General features: G+C 37.4%; 1 protein-coding gene across 2 annotated transcripts in view; it reads right to left on the reverse strand.

The window, feature by feature from the left end:
• Nucleotides 1–27,221, reverse strand: part of LOC126341159 (protein LLP homolog) — a 36,476-nt gene extending 9,255 nt beyond the window's left edge. The window contains exons 1-2 of one of the 2 annotated variants that reach the window (XM_050001754.1): nucleotides 24,015–27,221; nucleotides 5,973–6,137 (exon numbers count right to left, since the gene is read on the reverse strand). In XM_050001754.1, the coding sequence (XP_049857711.1) occupies nucleotides 5,973–6,129 (157 nt within the window). In that variant the 5' untranslated portion in view covers nucleotides 6,130–6,137; nucleotides 24,015–27,221. Of the gene's footprint in view, nucleotides 1–5,972; nucleotides 6,138–23,952 lie in introns of both variants that reach the window. The other variant, XM_050001755.1, reaches the window with a different exon arrangement.
• Nucleotides 27,222–27,561: the final 340 nt, after the last annotated feature.

Genomic DNA, 27,561 nt, shown 5'->3' on the forward strand with positions numbered 1-27,561 from the left:
TGTCGTCTTCAACGATGAGAGTCGCTTCTGCCTTGGTGCCAATGATGGTGGTATGCGTGTTTGGCGCCGTGCAGGTGAGCGCCACAATCAGGACTGCATACGACCGAGGCACACAGGCCCAACACCCGGCATCATGGTGTGGGGAGCGATCTCCTACACTGGCCATACACCTCTGGTGATCGTCGAGGGGACACTGAATAGTGCACGGTACATCCAAACCGTCATCGAACCCATCGTTCTACCATTCCTAGACCGGCAAGGGAACTTGCTGTTCCAACAGGACAATGCACGTCCGCATGTATCCCGTGACACCCAACGTGCTGTAGAAGGTGTAAGTCAACTACCCTGGCCAGCAAGATCTCCGGATCTGTCCCCCATTGAGCATGTTTGGGACTGGATGAAGCGTCGTCTCACGCGGTCTGCACGTCCAGCACGAACGCTGGTCCAACTGAGGCGCCAGGTGGAAATGGCATGGCAAGCCGTTCCACAGGACTACATCCAGCATCTCTACGATCGTCTCCATGGGAGAATAGCAGCCTGCATTGCTGCGAAAGGTGGATATACACTGTACTAGTGCCGACATTGTGCATGCTCTGTTGCCTGTGTTTCTGTCAGTGTGATCATGTGATGTACCTGACCCCAGGAATGTGTCAATAAAGTTTCTCCTCCCTGGGACAATGAATTCACGGTGTTCTTATTTCAATTTCCAGGAGTGTAGATTCGCTTCAGCAGTTGCCAGAGAATGCCAGATAACAGGTGTCACCATGCTTGCGCAACTACGATGACGCAGGAAGCCCGTACGTTTGTACGTGTAAAACATTAATAGATCTTACATTATGGCACAGAAGAAACCAGACATTAGAGGACACTCCAAGAGCATCAGAATTTTCTTGGAGTACGAGTAGTGTATTATCTAATTTTTGGTTCTTTATGAAGGCATAATGCCTTATGTGCTAGAAGATGAAAACATGAACTTGAAATACAGTTAACAGTTGAAAGTAGCCAATAGTGTGAAATTAAACATTTCATTTCAAATAAATTGACTGCCTCAGCAGAAAAGATTAACAAAAGTCAAATTTCTTTGAGAAATCGTCAAAAATAACTTCATTGTTCTGCAAGGCGCACAACACTTGACTGTCAAAAAGGTGGAAACAAAATAAAATCTGAAACTAACAACATATTTTAGCCTTCCGTAATTATGTGAATGTATTTTAATTCACTTGATAGCTCCCGGCCAAGACATCTGTTTTGTTTTCATTTGAAGTGAAAGCAATAAACAAAGAGAAAACAGCAAAATCAATTAACGTAAACACAGGTCACGTGGAGACTACCATCTCCCCATTACAACTCATCTCTCTGTACATCATGTCCGGATCTACTGTACTTCCAAACCGGGGCAATACTAGATAGTGGCGCTCCCCCTACCTCAAACATTTGAGGTTGGACACCAAAAATTAAAAAAAAATATATCAACTTTTATAAAATATCTTCATTTTGTAGAGCACATCTTTCTAAAGAGTCTGATACATAAAACATATATGTTTGAGGGAACGTAAGATGTGTTATTTGGTCTTAAGTGCAGGGCCACGCATCTTCAACAGCATTCTTCTGTCGCACATCTCTGAATTTCGCTCTGTGGAATTCAAACATGTAATATTTTGTAATGGGTGCCATCAAACTATATTCAGGACAGCGGAAATTAAAATGTCCTGAGGTGTCTCTCCTGCTCCCAGTCGGCCAGTTTGGCATCCTGCCCTTCTTTAAAAAAATCTCGCAATTAATACTGGATGGAATTATTTGTAACCGGTAGAACAAGTACTCTTCTGAAAATCTGCAGTCATTACTGCCTATTAGCTAATAACTTGCTGTTTTGTGTGACTTAAAATTAAATATAGGATACATAAAATGAGTAAAGACAAGTGACAAGCAAGACAGCACACATTTCTTCAATCCTTAATTTCTCTCTAACCTTGCTGCAGCTTTACATGGTGTCCTTTCCTTTTTGTGAAAGGATCTATTATCTCACCAAACTTCATTAAACGTTTTGCCACTTGAAAAAATGAAATGTTGTCATTTAATACTAAAAAAGCTGTTAATACAAGTTGAACCCAAAACCAGATGGAATATAATTCACGAAGTATCAATATCAAATGCCTATTAGGCCAACTACAAGAAAAAAGTATTATGTTAGGAAATAGTTTCACATTTCATTCATACTCTCTAGCTTCTGAAGCATTAGATCGAAAAGTAGTAGTACAAAATTTTTATATAAACTTGGAATCGTCATATTCTTCCATAACTTGTGTTGGAGTCCCCATTTCTTCTCCTTCCTTGTTAGAACAAACAATCTTGTTATTGCTAATTCTGTAACTATTCTTGCCAGTGCCAAAACTTATTCTCTGGTTAACTTCACTAACCCTGCCACAATCACCGGTTTACTTAACTTTACTTAACTCACATTTATTCTCCAGTTAGCCGTTATTACGTGTTCGTATAATGCGTTTTCCGCACTACTCCCAGAATAGAACTTTAGCGGCTGCTAGCCAAGGACTGTATAACTGGCCCTTAGTACTGTGGCAGTCTAGCCAAAACTTTTCTGTCAAAATTTCATTTTCCTGGATACACGGAGGAGACAATATGCAATATTTGTTTCCTGTTATCCCTTTTATTTGTTTATTTTCACTCTGGTAGTCTGAATCTCTGGAATTCGCTAGCAGTTATAACAACACTGATCATTTGCAAACCCAATGAACCACATAAACGGCGAATGGCATTCACCCGTTCAGCTTTATTCCACTCAGTTTGTATAGACCCGTCCCCTTTGGTCTGCAGGAAAGTTTACTTCTAGATGCAACAATGATTCCCCTGGCAGAGACATCATGTACACTATGCACACATTCAAAGATCAACTTATGATTATTTCAGAAATCAACTTAGAATTTGTTCAAAAAGCAACAGGGATGCATTCAAAATCATATGAGTAATTGATATACCAACGAGTGTTGGATACTAGGTGCTTTGTGAAACAAGGTCTATTTCCTCGATAATATGAATTTGGCACCCCCCCTCCCTCCCCCCTCTGAAACTGTCGCCTGGGTCAGATACCTTTGCTTGCCCCCGCCCCCTAGTTCTGGGCCTGTTGCGCATACGTGAATCTGGCAGCTTAGGTGCACCAGTAAAATTTTTCCGGATAGCTGCTTGCTGCTATTGTTTACACTGCTAACTGCCACACTTCTGTAGCCAGAAGCGGGAGAAGGTATTCCTGAAACACGACTCAAGTGCACATGCGCATAAGCTCGCTCGCAAGCACTCAAACGAATCTAATGTAAACAGTTGTGATGTCATGCTCATCAGAGGCAATTTGTTGTCATGCATAGTCTTCTTAAAGCCTTTGACACATTTTGCTGCTGGTAAATGCTTATATGAGCAATGTGTTTTGTTCTTGTATTAGGTGCATTTCCTTTGCAACTTAAGTTTTATTTTCTCTCGTTCATATTTTATTGCTGCAGTATTATTCTGCAGTAGCGAGATACAGTAATATTCTTTGTTAGAGTATTGGTTCTTACCAGTCAAAGTTACAAAAATTTAACTGAAAACTAAAACAATGAAAAATTCCCGGAATTCTAAAAAGTACTGGGTTTTTCCCGGTTTTCTCTCGGATGAAAAAATTCCCGAGGTTTTCCCGGATCTCCCGGGTCATATATACCCGGTGTTTACTGACAAGAGGAAACGAAAAAAATTAATGTCTTTTTGTTTAACCATCAGGAAACATATTTTATGTAAATATTTTATAAATCTAAGAATCAACTAGCACAGAAAATCCATAGAAGAAATTCCGGTACTACAAAAAAACCAACATCATCACAGTACAATAAGTCCAAATGTCAACTAGCTCAACATGTGATGAAGAGACTGAAGAAATGTACGATGATATAAAAGAAATTATTCAGATAGTTGAAGGAAATGGAAATTTAATTGTACTGGGGACTGGAATTTGATAGTAGGGGAAGGAAGAGAAGGAAAAATTGTATGTGAATATGGACTGAGGGAAAGGAATGAAAGAGAAAGTTACCTGGTAAAATTTTGCACAGAGCATAATTTAATCATCGCTAAAACTTAGTTTAAGAATTATGAAAGAAGGTTGTATAGGTGGAAGAGACCTGGAGACACCAGAAGGTTTCAGACTGATGATATAATGGTAAATTGTAAGACATTTCAAGAAGCAGACGTAGATTCTGACGTAATTTATGGTTATGGACAGTAGATTAAAACTAAAGAAACTACAGTAAGGTAGGATATTAAGGATGTAGAATGTCGATAAGTTGAATGAACCAGAGACTGCTGAGATTTTCAGAGGGAGCATTAGGTAACAATTGGCTAGAATAGGGAAAGGAATGCAGCAGAAGAGAAATGGGTAGCTTTGAGAAAAGAGAGAGTGAAGGCAGCAGAGGATCAAATAGGTGTAAGATAGGTTCAGTCTACAGGAAAATTAATGAGGCTTTTGGAGAAAAGAGAAGCAACAGTATTAATATCAAGAGGTCAGATGGAAAGTCAGTCCTAACCATGGAAGGAGTATATAAGGGTCTATACAACAGAGATGACATTGAAGGCAATATTATAGAAATGGAAGAGGAGTTGTCAACATTTTAACCTCTACCTTTAACTGTACTTGCTAGTGCACTTAAAATTTTTCTCTTCAAAACTTAAATGCACTAACACAGTGCAGAAGAAGATTCTCCAACAACAGTCAATTGGAACTGGACCCATAACCTGTTACACTTAATGTGTTTCAGGTTACCTTGTAGCTTGCAGATCAACCAGTTTTCACTTAGCCATAGTCTAACATACACATCCACGACACTCAGTGCTGTGGAAGTTGTTACTGTCTATCAGCTGGAGCGATACTAGTGATCCTAGTAGAGAGGAAGATTAAGTTTAATATTTGTTTTTAATTATTTTTGTACTTAATTTATGAAATTGTTGCTATATAATATATCCCACGCACTAGTAAATTATCAAGAGACAGGAAAGACCATAAAATAAATGTAAATAAAAAAGGGCTGAGTGTCTCATTCATTCAATGACATCAGCAACAATACTTTTGTGTATATTTGCAGCTTATTTCGCATGAAAGCAAGAAAATATGCATGTTAAGCATATATTTATGTCGCTACTTGTTCTTAGAATGAAAGTTTCATACTCTGCAGTGGACTGTGCACTGATACAAAACTTCCTGGAGGATTAAAACTGTGTGCCGGAGCGAGACTCTACCCCAGGTTGTTTGGCTTTCGGTGGCTAGTGCTCTACCCACTGAGATACCAAAGCACAACTTACAATCCACCATCACAGCTTTACTTCTGCCAGTACCTCATTTCTTACCTTCCAAACTTCACAGAAGTTCTCCTGCACAAATTCCCCCCAAAGTTCCGGAACCTCGAGAAAGTCCTATCCATTCAGAGTCAGCATATCCAGACTGACAGAGGTAGAAATGGCTGTTACACAACGATTCCAATCCCTGGCAACAGATTTCTAAGACACAGGGATATAGAAGTTGGTCCCACAGTATGACAAATGGCTGAATTCCAGTGATGAATTGTTTGAAGGTACCTTAACACCTCTTGCATCTGTCCCAATAAATCTTTTAAGAAAATTATGTTTTGCTTGAGTCATGCCCCAGGGACTTGTTTTAGAGATGTACCTCATACGAATCATTAACAGTGCCATTGGGTAAAATAGCCTACAGCATCTAGTAACGAACACACTTTAAATATCTGCATACACACAATACCGAAAGACGACTGACAAAAATGTGAGAGTTCTTTAGGAAACAGAAAAACCTCCATAAATCCTAAGGAAATAAATAATTACAAAACCGTAATGTGTTTGCTATGTTTCACATAGTAGCGAAGCGATCAATAGTGTGTACATCTCACTATACTAGAATGCAACTTATTTTCTATACATAATCTTACCTGTTACAATTTCTGAAATGTTTTCCATGTTGGCATCTGAGCTTCCATCATTAATGCCTAAAATATTCTTAAGTCTGGCCAGCTCCTTCTGACCATACCGTTCTCTCTTAACAGCTCTCATTTTCCTCTTCCATTTACTACGCAAACTTTTCGCCATCTTCAGTTCTGAAAATTAGCAAAGCATCAAATACAAGGAATTATAAAAGCTGAGCTATTGTTACTGATGTTGCTAATATAGGCCTAAAATTACTGTTTTCCAAATGTGGTTTATGAGCCAGCCTTGGAAATACCACAGTAACTGGTATTGATATAGTCTGATAATCATCAAAAATTAAAGTTGCAAAATACTGAACCCATTATCTTTGCATGTACAAAGCTTTGTTGAAAATAATATTTACACAAAACACCTGAAGAAAAGAAAGAAAAAATAGAGAGAGAGAAAGAAAGAAAGATAGATAGATAGAAAGAAAAACCAAACCCGATGTGCACTGGAAATGGGGAAGACCATATCTTCCAATTACCATCACTTTGGCTCAACAATGTGAGCCATTAAGACAAAGTCTCAGTAATGCTGTAGGCTACAGTATAAGAGAAGGCAGAGATGAAAACTATTAGCATGGTGGGGCTGGCAAAGGCTGACCCTCTTAAACCAAGTTGATAAACTGAGTCCACTACATGATGGCTAGAGAATGGATTCCAAGTGAGGTGCTCTTTGATTACGCAATCACACTTCTAATTTCTGAGGAAAAGCATTATTGTTCTCCCAATCCCTATTGGTAATATCTTCAGTGAAAACTACTCTAGTGGTGTGTTAAAAACACTTGTACTTTTTCACCTAGATGAACAGTGACCAGTGGCTCATTAAACAAATGGCAGAAGAAGAAGAAGATGTCTGTAGGACATTACCTGACCCATAAAAGGATTAACAGAAATGGTAAAGCTCCTTTTGTAAGTATTATGATTTAAAATCATGTCTGCTTATTTGAGTGTACTCCTACAGAAGAAAAGAATGTGGATCTCCATCACTCACAATGTAGTGAGTTTCAGACTGATCATATTGCAATCAAAACAACAACACAAGAAATATAATGAGTGTCAAAATCCATAAAAACTTGTATACTGACACAGGCCAAAATGGAATTTCTCAGAAATTAAAGTAAAATACCAGGTGAACAGTCACTACAGAAAAGCTAGAAAGAAACCAAGTGCTGACACCAAACATCTCAAAGAAAACAAAAACAACTACAAATTAAAGAGGAAGATGTGAATTTGGGGATAAATTAAAGACTAATTAATAAAGGTAGCTCAAAATCTAGACCAGGAAAGGAGATAAACTATAAATGGTGGAACAAAACTGTGATGATATCGCTGAGTGATACAGAGCCTAGAAGGTGGGGTATTCCAACAAAACTAAGAAAGAATGAATGACTTTATTCAACAAACAACAGTTGCAAATATCATCAGAGCAGAAAAAGGAAGCTGGATACAAACCGACTGTAAAACCTGAAAGAAAACTTCGAGAAAAGTAATACTAGGGAATTTTATTAAAGTTTATTGTGAAGAATATCTACAATACTAGTCTCCAATCTCTGTTTTACTGGAAAAGTCAGCCACTATAATTAGAAAGACTAACATTTTTTGTCAGCTAGTGCCCTTCTAAACTGCATAGAACCACAAAGAAAATAAAATTCCAGAAATTGCAAGGAGCTATCACAGAGGAAAAACTATCAACTCACGGAAATAAAAAAGTTAGGAAAGTTTGTACAATAACTGACATGTGGAAAATTAGAGATGACAAGGTAACAAGGAATCTGCATCATTTGATTAGAGATGTATTGGACAAAGAACTAACCCTAGAGAGAAACAGTACTGAACCAAACAACACCATTTAGGGAGTCCACTGCCGCCTGTTTCTTGCACAGAACTGTCTAAGGTCTCACTGAACATAGAACCAAGTGAATAAATAGGCTAAAAAAATGAAGGTTTAAGAAAAGTATATCTTTTGTGGCAAGTACAATGAGAGGTAGAGCCATTACAGAATAAAACAATATAGTTGTGTTGGTTGATTTAAAAGAATAAAAAGGGTGTATCGTGACAAAAGGAAAATGCTCCTCAAAATTTGGAAGAATCTGGAAAGACAAGATCTCTATAAACTACACATGAAAAGAAATTACTTCACATGAAAAGAAATTACTTCCAAAGCTAAATTCAAGGTCAGAGTATGGCAATGCTCTGTCGCTAATCTAATTTAAACTCCTCACAGTAAAAAATAACAAGAATATGGAAGACTCTGATAAACAGAGAAAATATAGCATGTGTCTACGTTCAAAATTTTTTTAATATAGCCTCTATTTGTCTAGATCATGAGTTTATAAAATTATATTACCAATTTTGATTGTGCTTGCAATTGCCTTTGAGTTATAAAGGCTGTAATGATATTTTATGATCTATAAAAGGCTGCAGGCAGAACTGAACCAATAATATCATTTTATAAAAAAAACAATCTAGACAAATGAAGATTATATGTTTAAAAATACAAGGTCTTAAGTTGGAGTGGTTTGCATCTGTCAATGCCTTGGTGTTAACTAGCAAAATAAATAGATAAGACACTTAAGAAATGGTTTAAAAATTACATATAATTTGATTCGACATCTCTTATGACAAGACAGGAAAACACATAATATATTTTTAAAAAAAGGCATCTGGAAACAAGGTTTCAAAAAAGAACATTGGTACTGTACATGGGCTTAATAAAGAAGCAAATAAAGGAAGTGAGGGGAACGTAGAAGTAACATATAAGTCAACACAGAAGAGATATAACAATAGTGCACAGAAAGGCAGACACTGAACAATGAAAGAAAAATAAGAGCTATTAGAGAAGAAAGAAAGAAAAATCTTAAGGAAAAATGTACCACCAAATTAGTTATAAGTGACCACAAAACGAGATGAAGTCTTTTTAAGAAAGAGAGAAAGAAAGGGAATGGACAAAGGTGGGGTGAGAATTTGAAACAATTTTGTAGGGTTTTGGAAAGAACATGGTGACATGACAAGAACATGTGGTTGGAAGAAAATCAGCTTCTGAATGAGGAAATACTTTGAGGACAAGAAAAGAGAAACTACCAAGTCACTTGCTACCCAGAATACAAACAGGTCGAATAAATGAAGAAGATTGTTGTAGCTATACCTCCACCAGCAAACTGTTTCAAAACCTAATGCTATTGTGATAAAATCAATTAAATGAGATGATATGAAAATTGTACAGGGTGGTCAGAAACAGTCTGAAAAGCTCGTAAGTGTGTTGCAGGGACAGTGTCGCCAAGAGTGTTCTTCATTTGGTTTTATAAATCTGAACAAGAGAGCAATACAAAACACAAACATGAGACAGTAGTAAGGATCGAACTTGAGCCAAAGGCTGAGCGGTCTCATGCACTATCCCCTATGCTATGAGAACAACTGACTAACTATCTGGTGGATCACTTGAATTTGCATGCACAACAACTTGATTGGCTAACTGCAATACTAATTAATTGAGAAATGGCATAACATACTGATTTTTTTCTTAACTATTATTTCTTGGCAAAACCTATCCTACAACACCCTTGCGAGCTTTTCAAGATGCTTCTAACCACTCTGTATAAATGACATTCATTCAGAAATAATAAGATAAACCATCACTGATCTTAAAATCTGAGTCACGTCTGGTGACGGCCTAATGGTCAATGCAACTGCTCATGATAAGTAGGAGATCAGGGTCTGAATCCATGTAAGGCACAATTTTTTCTTTACCATGGCATATTCATGATAAATGTGACTAGTTACACAAATTTTGCTGTATTATGACTGCAAAGCAATTAAATGGGAGAAATGGAGATTCACCACATACAGGCTTCTACCAATCATTACAGAGAGTACAATTTGTTCATTATTATTTTTACATTAAATTTCAATGTGAGCCTTCCAAAGATCATCAGCATCAACAATTCTCAAATTGAAAACTGACTGAGTACATTGAAAAACTTCAAAGAACCATTTGCAGTTCACACCTTCGTTGTTTACTAGTATGAAGAATAAAACAGAGTGATTAATAATCTTCAATAGACATGCACCATGAGTTCCAAATTTACTTAAGAAACCATTCTGAATACTGTGTCATGCCTTCAGTTAATTAAAATGGTAAATATAAAAGTTTAAAAATTTTCTCTAGTCCTATGGGCACCGTTAAACAGATACAGTTGTGTCAATCCACACAAGTGGTCTAAGAAAAAAATAATTGGTTGCTTGACCATCTCAAAAAAAATTATATGTGCTGGGTGAATTCCCCATTGTTTAGTACTCACAAAAATATTTCTTTAAAAACATTTATTGTTTATTATTTTGAAATGGCACCCATATTTGCTCCAGGTTGCATGCGTTTTTTCGTATTTGCAAGCATCTACATTTTTTACAATTATTCAGTAGTGGACTGTCCTAAGCCTTTCAGATAAAATTAATTTAGTTCAACAAACTCTGGGCTACAAATTAACATCATTATCACTTAGCTGAATATATTCTTTAATATATTAACACCATTATCACTTAGCTGAATGTATTCTTTAATATATTTTTAATAGTTCAAAGTTATCAGCCACAAATTAAAAAAATTCAATTTTTGAGCAGTAGTTTTCCAAAGAAAGATTAATTTCTCAGCTTTAATATTTTTTCTGCTGACCTTTTCATAGAGTATCAATGGTGAGCAGCTTACACTTAAAAAATACACTATTTTAAAAATGGATTTTTTTAATTTTTCCATTTTGTGACCTGCAATATCTTTGTTGGGGGACCAGATAAAAATCTGAAACTTTCACAGTTAATAGACCTTTATGATATCAAACTTCAGTATAAATTTCAACTTTGAGATTCAATTGGAAGTTATGGAAAAAAAAATTACAAACATGAGTCAAAAATACGTTTTTAACATACGCGATTTCTAGGCTTATGGAATGAAATATATCACTTAACAGTATATAATTTAATCATATGTATGATTACTTACTTTTTATTGAAAATATGTCTACTAATTACATTATATTGTCTCTTCTTATTTGTTTTTAGTACATTGCTCACTGAACATTTGAGAAATTTGTTCACTCAGTTTGGGTGTTAGATTATAAGTTCGTCCAGTCACAGTTGTAAATTCCATGGGAGGCAGCTTCCATAGTGCTTTTTTAAGTGGCATTCAAACTTGATCCTTCTCAATTTTTTTGAAAGATGCCCCTAGTCCTGGAGGGTGATAAAATACAACAGGTACATCTCGGTTTTGACAGTCAATATTATCAACTTTGCCAATCCACCACTGTTCATCATAAACAGAAGCCACTATGTCTTCATTTTGAAGAACCAGTTGTACAAGTTTTCCACAATGATGAAGTTCACTATCAGGCAAAGTTGATGTGATCTTACACTTCAGTAAGTTGTGTGGATGGGGTACAAAACAATGAAAAGATCAAGTGCCTTTAATCTTCTGACAAGTGCTGTACCTTTCCTTCAAGACACTGTCATAGACTTCTTGTATTTCCCCACATTGTACAAAAACATGGATAATTCCACTGATATGTTTTTTACAGAATTCATAACATTTCTTGAGGTGTTATGATATGATTGTCATCGATCTGCTGCAGACTTGCTTTTGTGACAGCTCGCCTTGTGCGTCCAACACCATCACAAGCATTCTTCCCATGGCATGAAGCGAAAAAGTGCCATTCTACATCAAACCCAAAATCTTCTTTAATATTTTCTTTTGTTTTTATATTGACTTGCTGCCCCATCAAAAAAGGTTAATCAGTGTTTTTTTTAAGGGTGGTGCTGTTTAATATAGTTTGTTAATTTTAGTTGAAAAATGTGCACTGCTGTAGTGTTGAGTTCAAGAGAGTCCAAGAGTGTCACTTATGACGCAAAAGCTGTGGCTCACTAGTTCATCTTTATCTTTATAACAGAATAATACAAATGGATGAACTGTGGCCTGTTTGTTTACCCAGTGGTGTCCTTGTACTTCATCTTGAACATCTTGCCTGCTGAAACAATTACAGCATTGTTTTGAGAAATAATCATTAGCTAGTGTAATGTGGTGTGTTACATTATGCAATTGGTATACTTTATTTAATTAGCCTTCCAGATATCGCAGATGTTAAAAAACATATTTTTGACTCGTGTTTGTAATCTTTTTTCCATAACTTCCAATTGAATCTCAAAGTTGAAATTTAGACTGCAGTTTGATATCATAAAGGTCTATTAACTGTGAAAGTTTCAGATTTTTATCTGGTCCCCCAACAAAGATATTGCAGGTCACAAAATGGAAAAATTAAAAAAATCCATTTTTAAAATAGTGTATTTTTTTTAGTGTAAGCTGCTCACCATTGATACTCTATGAAAAATCAGCAGAAAAAATATTAAAGCTGAGAAATTAATCTTTCTTTGGAAAACTACTGCTCAAAATTTGAGTTTTTTTAATTTGTGGCTGATAGCTTTGAACTATTAAAAATATATTAAAGAATACATTCAGCTAAGTGATAATGACGTTAATTTGTAGCCCAGAGTTTGTTGAACTAAATACATTTTATCTGAAAGACTTAGGACAATACACTACTAAATAATTGTAAAAAAATGTAGATGCTTGCAAATACAACAAAACGCATGCAGCCTGCAACAAATATGGCCACCACTTCAAAATAATGAACAGTAACAGTTTTAAAAAAATATTTTTGTGATTACTAAACATTGGGGAATTCAGTCAGCAAATATAAAATTTGTCTGAGACGGTCAAGCAACCAATATTGGACCACTTGGTATGGATTGACCCAGCTAATACTACTTAAAAACCAAGTGGCACAAATTCTATGAAGACTGATCCAATTTGTATTGTACACCTCTCTTTGGTAAAATTAAGCCGTGACACAACATGGAATGCCTTAGCTTCCTGCAAAAAGAAATTGCTTGAATGAGTCTTAGTACATAATTTAAAACTGAATCTACATTTCACCTTCATGTGAGTAAGGGGAATACTGGCATGCAACTTAATGAAGTCTATGCCCAGAAACTTAAACAGTGCAGGAGTCTGTTAGAGTGGTATGCATACAAAAAGAAAACAATGCAGCACAATGCAAATTAGTAACAGGATGCATACAAAGTTATCTGTGAACTTAGAACAAATTAAAAATACAAGAAAGTATACCCTAATGTGTGTGCATGCTTGCATATGTGTGTGTGTGTGTGTGTGTGTGTGTGTGTGCGTGCGCGCACACACACTATACATTACCCGTTTTTGGCTTTGCTCGCATTTGCGTTCGACACACATACTGTATACACCCCCCCCCCCCCCCAACACCCCTCTGTGTCCGCCTCACCCTCCCACCTCTGTCTGTCCAGTTTCTCATTCTCACTCTCTATCTATCCATGTGCTCCTGCCATCTCTCTTTGTCCATCTCCTCTGCTCACTCTCTCCAACCCTATCTTCCTTCCCCCCACTCCTGTTCATATCCTCCTGCTCCTCCATCTGTCCACCTCCTCCTCTCCCCTCATCCTTTTTCATCTGCCCACTACCTCTCCACATCTTCCAGTTGCCTTCTGATCTCCCCCTTCCCCCTCGCTCTGTCCATCTCATCTCACCCTTACTGACACTCTCTCTGCCACCTCCTCCTTTCCTCTCTCCCTTTCTAACCCCTACTCACCATCTGTCCCTCTCCTACCCCCCTCTCTCTTTCTCCATTTCCTCCTCCCCCTCTCTCTCCATCCATCTACCCCTCCCTGTCTCTCTGTCCCTCCACTGCTCACCTGTGCTCGTTCCCACGTGTAGCCCATGCGAAACATGTTGAAAAGGCAGGCAAAACTAGTCCCACACAACAAGCCTGTCTTGCAGGGCTGCCTACACATCAGGGGCTTAAAAAAGTTTTGCCCATATCCACTACTTTGGGAGATAGCAGGCTCTAATCCCCACTGTAGTGATAACGTGAAGTGCATTATTTGTGTGCTATATTTGGTTGAAATCAATCAATGGCTTTGGGAGGAAATGCTGGAGAAACACACACACACACACACACACACACACACACACACACACACACACACCTGTATTCCAGAATCCATTTTACGGTGTGTGGTGGAGAGTACCTTTGCATACCACTGAAACTAGTCCTCACAAATGGTATGCATGTGAAAATGATTCTTTGGATCTTCTCTATAATGTGTCCTAGATTGAAAAGCAATATGGAGATATCTGTTGAATGATGATTGTATACACTACCTCCCTCACAGGTAGACTACACTTCCCGAGAATTCTTCCAAAGACTTTTAGTCAAGTATCTTTGTCTCTCATGATTAGTTTTATGTGACCATTCCCCTTCAAATCACTACCCACACATATTCGCACATATTTAATGGAAGTTACTGCTTCCAGTGCCTGTTCAGCAGTTGTGTAATCATATAATAATGTGTTTTTCTGCCTATTTATTTTATATCTGTTTATGTTGAGAGTCACCTGCCAATCCTTGTGCCAAGTGTCAACCTTTTTTAAGTCTTCTTGCATTCTGCTACAATTTTCTAGCATAACTGCTTCGTATGCAACAGCAGCATCCATAAACAGCTTCATGAAGCTTTAAACATTATTTGCTGGGTCATTTATACAACACAGTAAATACTAATGGTTCTATGACACTTTCTTGGGGTATGCCTAAACATACTTTTATGTCTAAGGATTTCTATCAGTCAAGAATGAAATACTGTGTTCTATTTGCTAGGAACTTTTCAACCCAATTAAAAATCTGGTCAGCTATTCTGTTGACTCCAAAACTATACTGAAGGCATTCCTGAAGAGAAGGAACAAGGCACCAACCTAGGCACCCCTATCTACTGCCTTCTGTGTTTCATGGACAAAAAAAGGGTGCTGGTTTTCGCAGGATCGATGTTTGTGGTATCTGCTCTCCAGAAAGGTCATAATACATAAACATAAAGGTGTTCTGAAATTGTACAACATAAATCAGCAAAATACACTGTAGTTTTGTGCAACTGTTCAGTGACGGTTTTTGAAAAAGGGATTAGGCTGCACATTCTTACAATCAGTAGCAATGCATCATTATTCCAGTGACTTAAAGTAGACTCCTGTTAGAAGAGGAGAATCTTCTTTCACAGACTATATATAAAACTATATAGGTATCCTCTCAGGTCCAGCCTCTTTTGTTTGTTGAACAATTTTATTTGATTCTGTATCCCACAGGCACATATTCAGATATATGTCATTTTCCCATTTATGCAACGACTGACAGAAGTAACTGCAGTACAATCTTTCTCAGTGAAATGGTTCAAGAAAAAGAATTGACTGAACTTTAAACTTCATTTTGATGTAATTATGGCCACTTGGAATCTTTAACTCTGGACAGATGGCTTTGATCTATTTCCTGATTTAACGTATAACCAAAACATTTTAGGATTTTCTCCAGAAATCTGTAAATACAATTTTATTTTCAAATTCTTTGAATGCTTCACACATGGCTCTCTTAAGCTAATTTTGGCTTCACTCTATTTTTGTGTGTGTATGAGGTTTTGACTAAATCTAAACAGTGAAGCTCTACTTGCTTTTGGAGCATCTTTCTAACACTGTTGTCGAACCACATTGTGTCTTTCCCACCTCTCACAATTTCGCTTCTTAACAAGGAAAGCTATGGCATCTCAAGACAAGAATTTGTATGAGACTTTGAGAGGTAAACAGGCACACAAAGAAAATAATATGTGCAAAACATGGCGTTTCACAATCACTCGCAACCCTCGGGTGAGGGCATAGAAAGTATGTTTATGGTACGACAAAGGATGTGAAAAAGGTACATCAACAAGGGCAACACCAATAACTTTATGTGCATGCACATTCCATATTAGTGGATTCTTCTATAATAAAGGCACATCAACTGAAAGAGTGATACCATAGACCCAAATAATTAGTCTTTGTACCTATTACACGTGTCCATGGCACACAATGCATAGAAACTAAACATTAGTAGTACATACTCTCTCCTGCTTGCACTACATTGTCCTGAGCATTCCTTGCACAGTACATCCAAATCTTAATGCAACAATCCCTATCAGAATCATGGGAAGAATGCCAAATCAGGCAATACATTAACCATCAGCCACTCCCTACATCAATGTAACAAATAAAAATACGCCATAAAACCCTATACAACCTATGTTACTCCATGGCATGGTAATGTGGTGGGAGAAGGCAATGCTGCAAGTAAAGTGGCTGTGTACAACAGGAGCAGATCACACCAACACTCAGCTCACAGTCAGGAATGTTGCACATGTCAACTGCAAGAAAGTAGACATCAGACACATTGCAAAACAGCATGGGCATATCCTGTGCCAAGTATCCAGTGGGTTTCCATGCAAAGTGAAGCTTAGGTTGATATCGTGGTACACAAAACTAATTGTTTTCAAAAGAATACAACCTGTAAATGAAAAGTCTGCATGCAGATTGATGGCACAATTCCCATCACAAAGTATATTCTCCTCCATGTTGTGTGCAAATGTTTTATATTTGTGAAAAGAGTATACATCTAGAGGCTGAAGTAGTTTGTAGTTTTTGGTGGTATGATCATTGCCTGAACTGTATGTTCCCGCTGCCAAAGGCTTTGGTGGCAAACACTTGTAAGTTTGACCTGACCATGAATTGAGCAACAAAATGGCAGGACCCATTATCACCAGTCACTGACAGTGTCCGGTTTGCTTTGAGTTTGTACTCAAATCAACTTTGGTTGGTATTGAACACCACATTAGCACCAATGTCATTGGCTGTAATATAGTCCATCACCTTTTGCAAAAAATACAACCGTCTCACTCTTACGGTAGTGTGCACAGTAATATCCTACACATTTAATAAACCATGTGATCTTGCTTGATGATATTTTATAGTGGCAATTGAAGTGATGAAGAAAACAGGCTCTGGCTTTAAAATGAGGGATGCCTAGAATGATAGCTGCTTGTTTCACCCATATCTTTAAATGCCAATAGTGAATTGAGAGTCCCATGTGACATGCCTCCTGGAATTAGGTATACACATACTTGAGAATTCTTATGATCTTGTTTTGCACGGTACCGGCACATTAAAGAGTGGTAACAATTTGTTTCACCTTCTCCGGTGTTGTATTGTGTTTGCATGCAGCTGCTGCTACGGATTTGTGTTTAGCCTTCACAGTGTCATAATAATCCTCTGCATAGTTCTTGGTGTGAATTGCTTTGTGTATGCTTGTACGTCATACTCGGAGGGTGAAGGGGTGGTGGTGGGGAGTGATAGTTCGTAGGAACTGGAACTGGTTGCCATGTTTTGCACTGGCGACTGTGGGGCATCACAGTCAGACAATATCCCTGTCTCTCATCACTTGCACGATCATCACTTTCCCACCGTACTGTCTGTCCTTCCCACATGACAGCACCACCTTCAACATGTTGCCCCTACAGGTTCGACAACTGCCATGCAACATGCCTGTCACTGTACGTTGGAGCTGTGTCATATGGTGGCTACCTCTACATCATTAGTATTTGTACTGCTGCATGGGTATTATATACCATTCTGGTAATCTCACACCACCACTGTGAATGGGCGAATATGCCTGTGACCTGACTCGCTATTCACTACTAACACCTTCAATGAGTAAACATCACTACCGTGACACGTGTGCCATCTGCGATCATCGATGCAAGTGCCGTTTCACATGACCTTGCAGAACATCAGATACATTGCCTGTTTGTCCACCTAGGGTTGCAACTATTTCCGGTGAGTGGTAGCGTTTGTTGTTTTGTACTAACATTTTCCCAGATGGATACATGTCATTCAGCAAACATGTTTAACAGTAGTATTCATCCTTTGAAGCTCCAACTCTCATTTACAATGCTCATACCATGTTTATTGCAAATTCTACTACTGCACATATTGTGAGCGGGCATCTCCCGTACATACCTCAGTCTGGGGGTTGTAAGAAATTCCGCCAAACAATCTGTCACAGGTGTTATTAACAGTGACAGACAGGTAAAAAATAAGTGCTTACCCTTACTGTTCATGAAAGTCTAGCCCAACATCATGTATCACATGACCCTGTTGCTATTTCAACTTTGAGAGCTGAATCTAAAATGGCATACTCGACAATGGCCGCCTTGATGACTATTAGCCTGGTAAGGTGTGGCCCCATCTCTATTGCCATTATTATATTTCTAATCTTTCTTAGACAGGGTATTTTCAGAATACTAGGTTAGATACGGACTTTCGCCTACCATTGTATTGTGAGAGAACTACCACACATTACATGACCTCATCCGAAGTTGTGAGCAATTGCGAAATGCCAATTTCGCACATATTGTTTTCTTTGAATACCAGTTCACTTATCAAGGTCTCATGCAAATTCCCATTGTGGGATCCCGTAGCTCCCTTGTACGCTGTATCACAGTACAATTCTCCCCTCATGACTGAGCACATTGGTGTAGCAATTGAGACAACAGACTTTAGCTCACATGCAGTAATTCATTGCCAAAAATGTATAATTGTTTCTCTAAATCACTTTAAGCAAGTAAAGATGGATCATTCCTGCAATATCTCATTTCACTCACTGGCCCTTTTCAACAGAGCCACTGCCTGACCTCAATTGATCTTGTTATTACAAACACAAGTCCCTTCCAGCACAATCACTTCCAGAACTGGATGATACAGTACCAGTACGTTTATTTCACTGCTTTATGTGGTCACTAATAGATGACAGAAAAAATGCAACACCCTCAAAGATTGTATTGGTGCCAGCAGGGTGCAATAAAGAGGTTGTAGTGTTGGAAGTGTGTTTGTCACAGATATAGGCAATCAGGTTGATTTTGGGAGGCCTGTCTGTGCACCGTTTGTTTCAACCTGTCTGGAGTTTAGAGGTGAACAGAGTTTGCAACTTTCATTCTATGGAACAGTCATGCCCTATCAATGAGTATGTACAGTTGAACAGTTTCAGCCATTTGAATGGGTTCGCATTGTGGGTCTGCATGAAACTTGATGGATGTATATGGTGGCTTGCAGCAGGTGGCCTACACATAGTATGTCTCTGGAGGGCAGATGTGAAACGCAGCTGTTGTGTTGATGGAATATTTGCTACACATACTGTCACACGGAAATATTAATGTCATTTTTTTTTGGCACTACTGTATTAGATAGTGTATCCATTTCTTGCTACTGATCTTGGTGATCGAAACTGGTGTGCTGTAATTGTGCAGCTTTATTTCAGAGATTAGATGACTGCTCAGAACGATTTGCTAAATGATATTGTGTAATGAGAATGGTACTGTATAAACAATTAGTTCAGGTACACTTGTTGAAACAGTTTTAATATGGCGATATTAGTTTGAAACGATACTGGTGGCCAATACTGGTGGCAGTGGGATCAAGTAGATGGTTTATGCAAATGTCTAGTACCGAGCTGTTTCTGGTGTAAGAGCCAACATTGTATTATATTTCTGTGAACTGAATAAATAATGCTGGATTCTAATTGACCTGTTAATGATGAAGCAGTGTTCAAGACACAACCAGACACTTATTAAAAAAAGGGAAGCTATGTTCCCCTCAAATTATGTACTACTTAGAGAGCATTAATATCTATAGCTATAGACTCTTTTCTACAGTGTGAAATTGTAATTAGTTACTGGCTTGTACTGGTATCAGCTGCTATGTTTATGTTAAACTCTCAAGTCAGTAAGAGGCATTTCTGATTATTTGCTAAAGGGAACACCATTGAAATTTACTGTGGAATAAAGTTTTGGCTGCTTTATTAAATTGTGAAGTTTATTAATTTAATTGTGAGGTAGCTGGTTCCTTTCTAAGGTTTGTTTCAGAACTAAAGTAATTATTGTTTCAAGATTTCAATGTTTTCTACCATTCCAGTAATCTTCAACACTTTAAACATAAATTTTTGTGGAGGTCATCAGCGACCGAAGTTTTATGCAAATTTGGTATTCAATAAATGTTTTAAAAGACACAAATTTAATCCAGACTCAATCAATCACTCCACCCTTTCTCACTGTGGTCCAGGTAGCTGTAACAAGATGTGCATCAAGACAGGTGCATTTTGCGAGCAATGGTGGCTGGCAGACCATCATCCAGATGAAATCCAGACATGTGTTGCACCTACTGTGTCATCAGGGACTATTGGGAACCATTTGGTTGCAGCAGGATTAAGATAACGTAGGCCTCCGGCCAGGCTATTGCTGACACTGTGACACTGTCAAGCATGGCTACTTTGATATTGTGTAGGAGTTGACTGGAGAATGGAAAGGTGCTCTGCTGACCTCAGTGAAAAGAGTTCATTCAGTTGGTACGCAAGCGATGGACATACAAATGTATGGCGTAGAGGGAGCACACCCCCGGCTTTGTGATGTGTGAATTACAATTTGTGGTCACATTTGGTGTTTCTACAGGGTAAAATAACCAGTGCCCAACAGATTGCAGACTGTTATCTCCAAGCTACTGCCATTTCTTCAACAGGAAGGTGACGTACATTTTTACTGTGTAACAATATATGTCCTCATAGGGCTGTCGTGAGGCTACACAATCTTTGTACTGTACAACAACTACCCAAGCCAGCAAGATCATCAAGTCTCTTGCCAACTGAAACACATACGTTCTCCAGGCCCCCCCCCCCCCCCCCAACAACCACTGCCAAACTAGAACAAAGGTCACAAAATGCTTGGGGCAATCTATTGCAGGATGTCATTCAGCAACTTTATAATCATTTGCATGCAAGAACATAACCCTGAGTTGCTGCCAAAGGAGTCATCCTCTACAGTATATTAATGTGACAGTTTGTGCACCCTTTACTTTGACACAAGTTAGTCACATGGTCTGAATTTATCATCATATACTCCTACAATGGTAACCACCAGTCACCTTACTTGTTAATAAAATGGCCTTGTCCATCAGGGTGTAGAAATTTTTCCCCTGGCAGTGTAATAACAACAGTTCACTTCATTCATCCTGCTTACATAAAGTTGAAACAATATTGAAGGATACAATAAAGTTTGATTACGACTGAGTTTTGGTTCATTGCCACAATCAAAAGAAAGAAGTGGAACAGCTCAGTACAATCTAATTTACTGTTGCAATTTTAACCAAGAGGCAAATACTACATATAAGTGGTGGGAGGGCCTTTACTGTTATGCTGCACATGGTAATTGGTCAATGAATTTCTATATGCCTTTTAAAAAAAGATAGGGCTGATTGTTCCGAGGATTGTCCTTATTTTGGGATTCTATGGCATTTCATCTTCAGGTTGAAGAATGAGTGATATATTTGATGGTTATAGTTAACTAACATTTCTCTGGGGAAGCTTACGTTCTCATATAGAATACCTCTATAGCATATTTCTGACATTGCTTAGATGGGGATATTTACCTGTATTTAATTTCAGTATTGCTGTTTCAAGCATCAGCAGGATGTAAAAAGAGAAATCTTTCCTCCCGTCTCCAAGGCTTTACCAATTTTGGCTTTAAATGAGTTTAAACTCAAATTTATCTGTTTAACATTTCACATCAACAAGTCTCAAATATCAATAACAATGTACATTCTATAAAAAAAAAAAAAAAAGGACCTTCCGCTACCGCACTCTGACACACCACTTACTTCCAAGCTATATGCAAAGAAACAGATTGCTGTTATTTTTAGAGTTATGAAAATGTTAATCATCTTGTGGAGTTGCATTTCTTCTTGTTATGTCCGTGCTTGCTACAAAAATGGGAAGAGGAATTCCGCCTTATGCAAGACACATTTTTTTCTGTTTTGGAGGCAGAGTTTTCATCACTGATAGTTTCCAATAATATCATGTAAGTTAAAAAAATAAATAAAAAAACCATTGAAGATTGCACAAAATGTGCTGAAACATGTCTTGGTGAAACAAAACAGAAAAAAGGTGTCTTGCATAAGGCAGAATTCGTCTTCCCATTGTGAAAATGTGCCTCAGAAATAACAATTGTTATTTGTCAAATACATGTAGTTGATAAAGGTTTGGGAAATGACGCAGAATTCTTCCTTTGGGTGAACCATCTGTTTTTGTAAATTGTCATGCTACACTAGCAAGCAACTAATGTGAAAATTCTGTATCTGATATCGAATTATTCTGAAGTTAGTTCATAATGAAATATACTCAACCGACGAAAATTAACAAGAAAAAGGAAGAAAATTTCAATGAATTTTCTAAAAGTGGCATGAAATCAAAAGATTTGCATCCAACAGTGAGTCTTCCTTTGAAAACATAACTCAGCTTTTGTTTTCTCTACATGTAGAAAGATGCCATTCCATATGATAAATATATTTATAGTGCAGTTGCATTTCCTTTAAACCTAACTTTCTCTTACATGCACACTAGTGACATTTCACAACTGACAGATTTTAATTTGTGTCTAACATCTTGAGCACTGTAAATTAAAAGCAGAAGACAATCGGATGGGCAAATGATACTCTGAAAGTTACATAACAATTTCTTGTGCCCAGAAGAAGCTATAAATATATCAAATACACATCTGCAATTACACAATAGCCATAAGGTTTTAAATGTGTGTTTGGTTTTATATTCTTAGTCTGTAGCATACTCCAATACATAAATAATTTCCATTCTTTTCCCTTCCATAGTCAATCAACAAGAATTTATCCTTTTAATACCTACATTGTTGTGCGTTTATTTTCTGACAAAAGCAGGTCATAAGCAGCAGTTCTTGTTTATTATGTCATATTTTGGTAAGACTTCAAAGCAGTGCAAAAATTGGCAACTTGCTTTAAATGTTCATAAATATAAAACTGTGCAGTCCACAAAACAGCACATAGAATTCTATGACTATAACATCAATTAGTCTTGTTGGAATTGGTCAATCGTACAAACACCTGGATGTAACACTTTGTAGGGAAATGAAACATTATGGTAACATAGGCTTTCATGGGTAAAGCCGGTGGTAGACTCTGGTTTGCTTGCTGAATATTGGGAAAGCGCAAACAGTCTTCAAAGGAGATTGCTTACGAATCACTCATGTGACTCATCCTAGAATGCTGCTCAAGTCTGCGAGACCCATGTCCAAATAGCACTGTCTGGATATTGAACATACACAGAGAAGGCCAGCACAAATGGTCACAGGTCTGTTTGATCCACGGGAGAATGTTAGAGAGACAATTAAGGAACCGAACTGAGAGACTCTTGAAGATATACATAAAATTCCGAGAAAGGCTGTCAAAGTTTCAAGAACCGCCCTTAAATGATGATTCTACGAAAACACTACAATCCCGTTAGAATCAGTCACATAGGAATCGCGAGGATACAATTAAAAAAAAAACTACTGCAAGGACAGAGGCACTCGAACAATCATTCTTCCCATGCTCCATAAGTGAACGGAACAGGTAGAAACCCTAATAGGTGGTACAGTGGTATGTACCCACTGCCATGCACCTCAAGGTGGTTTGCAGAATACAGATGTAGATGGTATGATTTTATTTTTGTACACCAACACAATAATGATTCACAAATGCTAAAATAAATTATTCCAGAAACTTGTGCACGATTTGCTTTGAGTCACTCAAAAGGATATGGCTACAAAGAAAGAATCAACACCTGTGCTTTAAAATGGTATCATTAGTCATACTGATCTCTGCAAATGATGGACTACGTAGGCCTATTTCAACATTTGTCAGTGTCATATTAAAACAACAAACATTTTGTCAACCAACAACTCTGTATAATCAAGTACTACGATTCCTTTATTTCACTTGGCACACTTGTAAACTGAATACATAGACCCATTGGGAAACTGAAGCTCCAGCAGGCCTGTTACCACCTGCGAAGTACTCGACAGCTGCCAATCAAATACTTGTTTTAAAACTGATACAGATCCGTTTGTACAGGGACCTCAAGTATGGCATTTAATACTATTTACGTAACCAATAAATGAATATCACTACCTTTATGCTCATGTTCAGAAGTTTCGTGATAACCTACGACACTAAATAAACGAGCTACTTACAAATGCTGTAGTCCTAAGGAAAATCGTTAGTTTTTTTTATACCACGTGAATGTATATAACATAACCTCAACTGCAGGCGAAACATAAACAAATACACATTTCCGATGGCGAAGCTTCTCTAGTGCTATCTTTGGCAAATCATTCCGAGCACATTTCTCCATTGCATCTCCCTTTGCATGAAGAGAACATACTACGTGTATGTAATAATTTTAGAGGAGCACAAAGAAAGTCATTGCCTAAGTAATCGCTTAAAAATGACTTTTTGAGATAACTGTAAATATTACAGTCTACATTATTCTAATACAAGACATTATTTTTCCAAGAAAACTATTCTTGAGTGTTCATAACTGTAGTGCAATGTGGGAAAGACATTGTTGTAATTATAAATATACCCTGGACGATAAAAATCAATGGTCCATGGATAGAAAGCGAGTTTTGGCATAAGGGGTAAATGAGTCGTCATTTTCTCGTTGCTGGTATCTTTGGTGTACGCGTTGCCTTTGGGAAGACGTAAGATAAGCTGTATTGTGCAATCCGAGTTATTTACATTAGTCTAGAATGATGTTTCAATACAAAGAAGAACATCCTTTTGAGAAAAGGAAAGAAGAAGGCGAGAAAATTAGACGAAAGTATCCAGATAGAGTTCCCGTCATTGTGGAGAAAGCTCCGAAATCAAGGCTTGCTGATCTGGACAAGAAGAAATATCTTGTTCCATCAGATTTGACAGTGGGCCAGTTCTACTTTCTCATAAGGAAGAGGATCCATCTGAGGCCAGAAGACGCCTTGTTCTTCTTCGTCAACAACGTAATTCCACCAACTAGTGCAACTATGGGTTCCCTGTATCAAGAGCACCACGAAGAGGATTTCTTTCTGTATATTTCGTACAGCGACGAAAATGTGTATGGTTGTTGAATCATTTTGATTTGGTTGTCATTTCACTTAAATTGCAACGCAAATATTAGACAATTATTTTGTTTCAGAATGTCTATATATTCTTCAGAATAAGTTCTTGTATTAGCCATAAAGTCGGTGGTGCATATATTACAAAGTTAATGATAAATGTTTTTGCATATTGAAGACACTTTGCTTTCAAGGGAATGTTCTCAAACACTGTGCACACGTCATTACTATATTTGAATTCTTGTTCGTTTGGGAAACACATAGTGCTATTGGTATCAAATAAAAATGAAGCTTGCTCTGCTCAGTATTTCAGAAATTACGCTGCATAAACCATGTGTCAACTTTTATCATCAGCTGTTCATACTGTAGTTGAGTTTGTTCTATTACACAAGTTACAGATGTGTATTCTGCAACATTAGCAAATTGTTGTAGGCTCCTGCACGTTTGGAGCGTTCCTTGTCGTAAATAAAAAGATGATTATCATCAATCAATTGCAGTAATTTTTGGAACACATTGTGGCATTTGAGCAATTTGTAGTATAAATTACACAAATATGAAGCATTTGTTTCATTGGCTAAGCTAGTTCTGTTCTTTGTCTTGATGTACTGAACCCAGTTTGATATGTAATATTATGTAATTATGTATTATTTTGTTTTGTTTGATATGTAGGATTAAAGTGTTATAATACAAGCTGTAAATCTGAGTTTGCTCTGCTGTACCAGATTCCTTCTTTTCCATTTGTCTGATGGTCTGCATCAGAACTATGTGGATGAGACATGTTGCTCTGTTCTCCGAAATTAGTCAGTGTGTTCTATTGCAGAGGATGAAAACTCATGTCAGCCACAAATTGCTAGATTTTGCAGTATGAAAGGTAGCACCATAAATGTGATTGCTAAGCTTTTACAATATAAAGAATGAAATGTATGTAGGCCTAAGTCTGCACTTGCCTCACTAGAGAAAAATTCAATGGACTGGGGAATTGACTGTAATGTAGGCCTAAATATAATGTGAATATTGTACTTGCCATTCCTTAGGTGATGTGTAATAATGTGGTAATGAATGCATGTGCAGAATTCAGTGCGATTTAGTCTGCTTCAGTATCGTATTTTCTCCGCTCAGCATTCACCTAAGCTAACAGTATTCAGATGTTTATTGTCAGCATGTGTCTTCATTTCATACCTCAGAGGACATATTTATTTACACATTAAAAAAAAAGAGCGCTGCAGTTGTTAGAAGTTACATTGTTAATTAACTATTGATGTGTACTTGGCGAACAATTAATTTAATGCCATGTAAGAAGCAGGAAAGTTATTTGAAGAAAGTGCTGCTTCCTTGGTTATCCTTAGTTACCGTAAATGTTGCAGTGTGTGTTTATTTCTTGCTTTACATATGATGTTAACTTGATCAGTAACTGGTTAAATTGTGACGTTGCTTCGTCAAAAATCTTTGTTGTGGCGACAGACTGATTTGTATCACAGGCCAAGGTGTAGGTAATAATTCAGTTGTTGGTTGGTGCAGCTGTGTGTGAACTGTTTCTCTCTGTCCTTCATTGAAAATCACCTTTAATCATAGAAACTAAAATTGCAAGATAAACTGCAAAAATATACATTAGATAAGGTAATGCAAAAGTCTGCACAAATAAAATATAAGGGTGGGGGATCAGCTATCTAACTTTTACTGAATATGTTAGTATTAGAACACACAACTCTATTCTGCATCCAGAATGGGGGCTAAAGTTACATGAAAAGTATTTTTATGGCTATGAAATTTACAGTTCACCTGAAACTGAAAATTTTATTATTAGGAATAAATAAAATAAAGGAGTGGGTAAGTATAAGATGTCAAAGACCAATGAAGAGAGATTTGTGATGTATTTGGTTATCTTTGTCACTTGCTGTTATTACTCCTCACTTTCAGTGAATGCTTTACCAACCAAACACAATCCATGGTTACTTTTAATTGATGAATTTTGAGTTTTTTATATTCAAAATCCGAATGCATTATTAAAAAACTTTAGATTTATGTTATGGTCCTTACTAGGTTTGAATGTCATGTGAGTAACAGATCCCTACCATGTACTAGAGTAACAATTCAAGACAAGGGAACAAGTGAAAAATACTGTGCCTTTCAAATCCTGGCTCACTGACTGTATTGATGTACATTAATGGTCAACAAGTACGAGTAAATAAAAAAAAACATCTAGTAACTGAAATTCTAGACAGACATTTATTAGCAATCAATTGGCTTTTCTGGGTAACATTTTACGAATTGAGTTACATGCAGAAATAAAAGGACAGAAAATGGTAAGACAAAGCACTAAATTTCACAGCCTAAATAAATCACACGCGCACACACACACACACACACACACACACACACACACACACACACACAAGAAGATCATACAAGAATATCATTATATGACCATTCCACAAACACTTGGACACAATGAAAAAGGAATAAGCATCTTTCATGTTGTAGAGTAACAAATATAGTTGAAATGACTGAGGTAGCTGGCCCTAATGCAATCAGTTTTATGCAGAATACTCTGTGAGATTCACCCCTTTCTTGGAGTGCATTTATCACAAAACTCTTGCACAGCACCATGTGGTTGGGCAAAAGTGCAGATTACTCCTACACGGAAAAG

This window comes from Schistocerca gregaria, chromosome 1 (assembly GCF_023897955.1).
Source record: "Schistocerca gregaria isolate iqSchGreg1 chromosome 1, iqSchGreg1.2, whole genome shotgun sequence".
Classification (NCBI taxonomy): domain Eukaryota; kingdom Metazoa; phylum Arthropoda; class Insecta; order Orthoptera; family Acrididae; genus Schistocerca; species Schistocerca gregaria.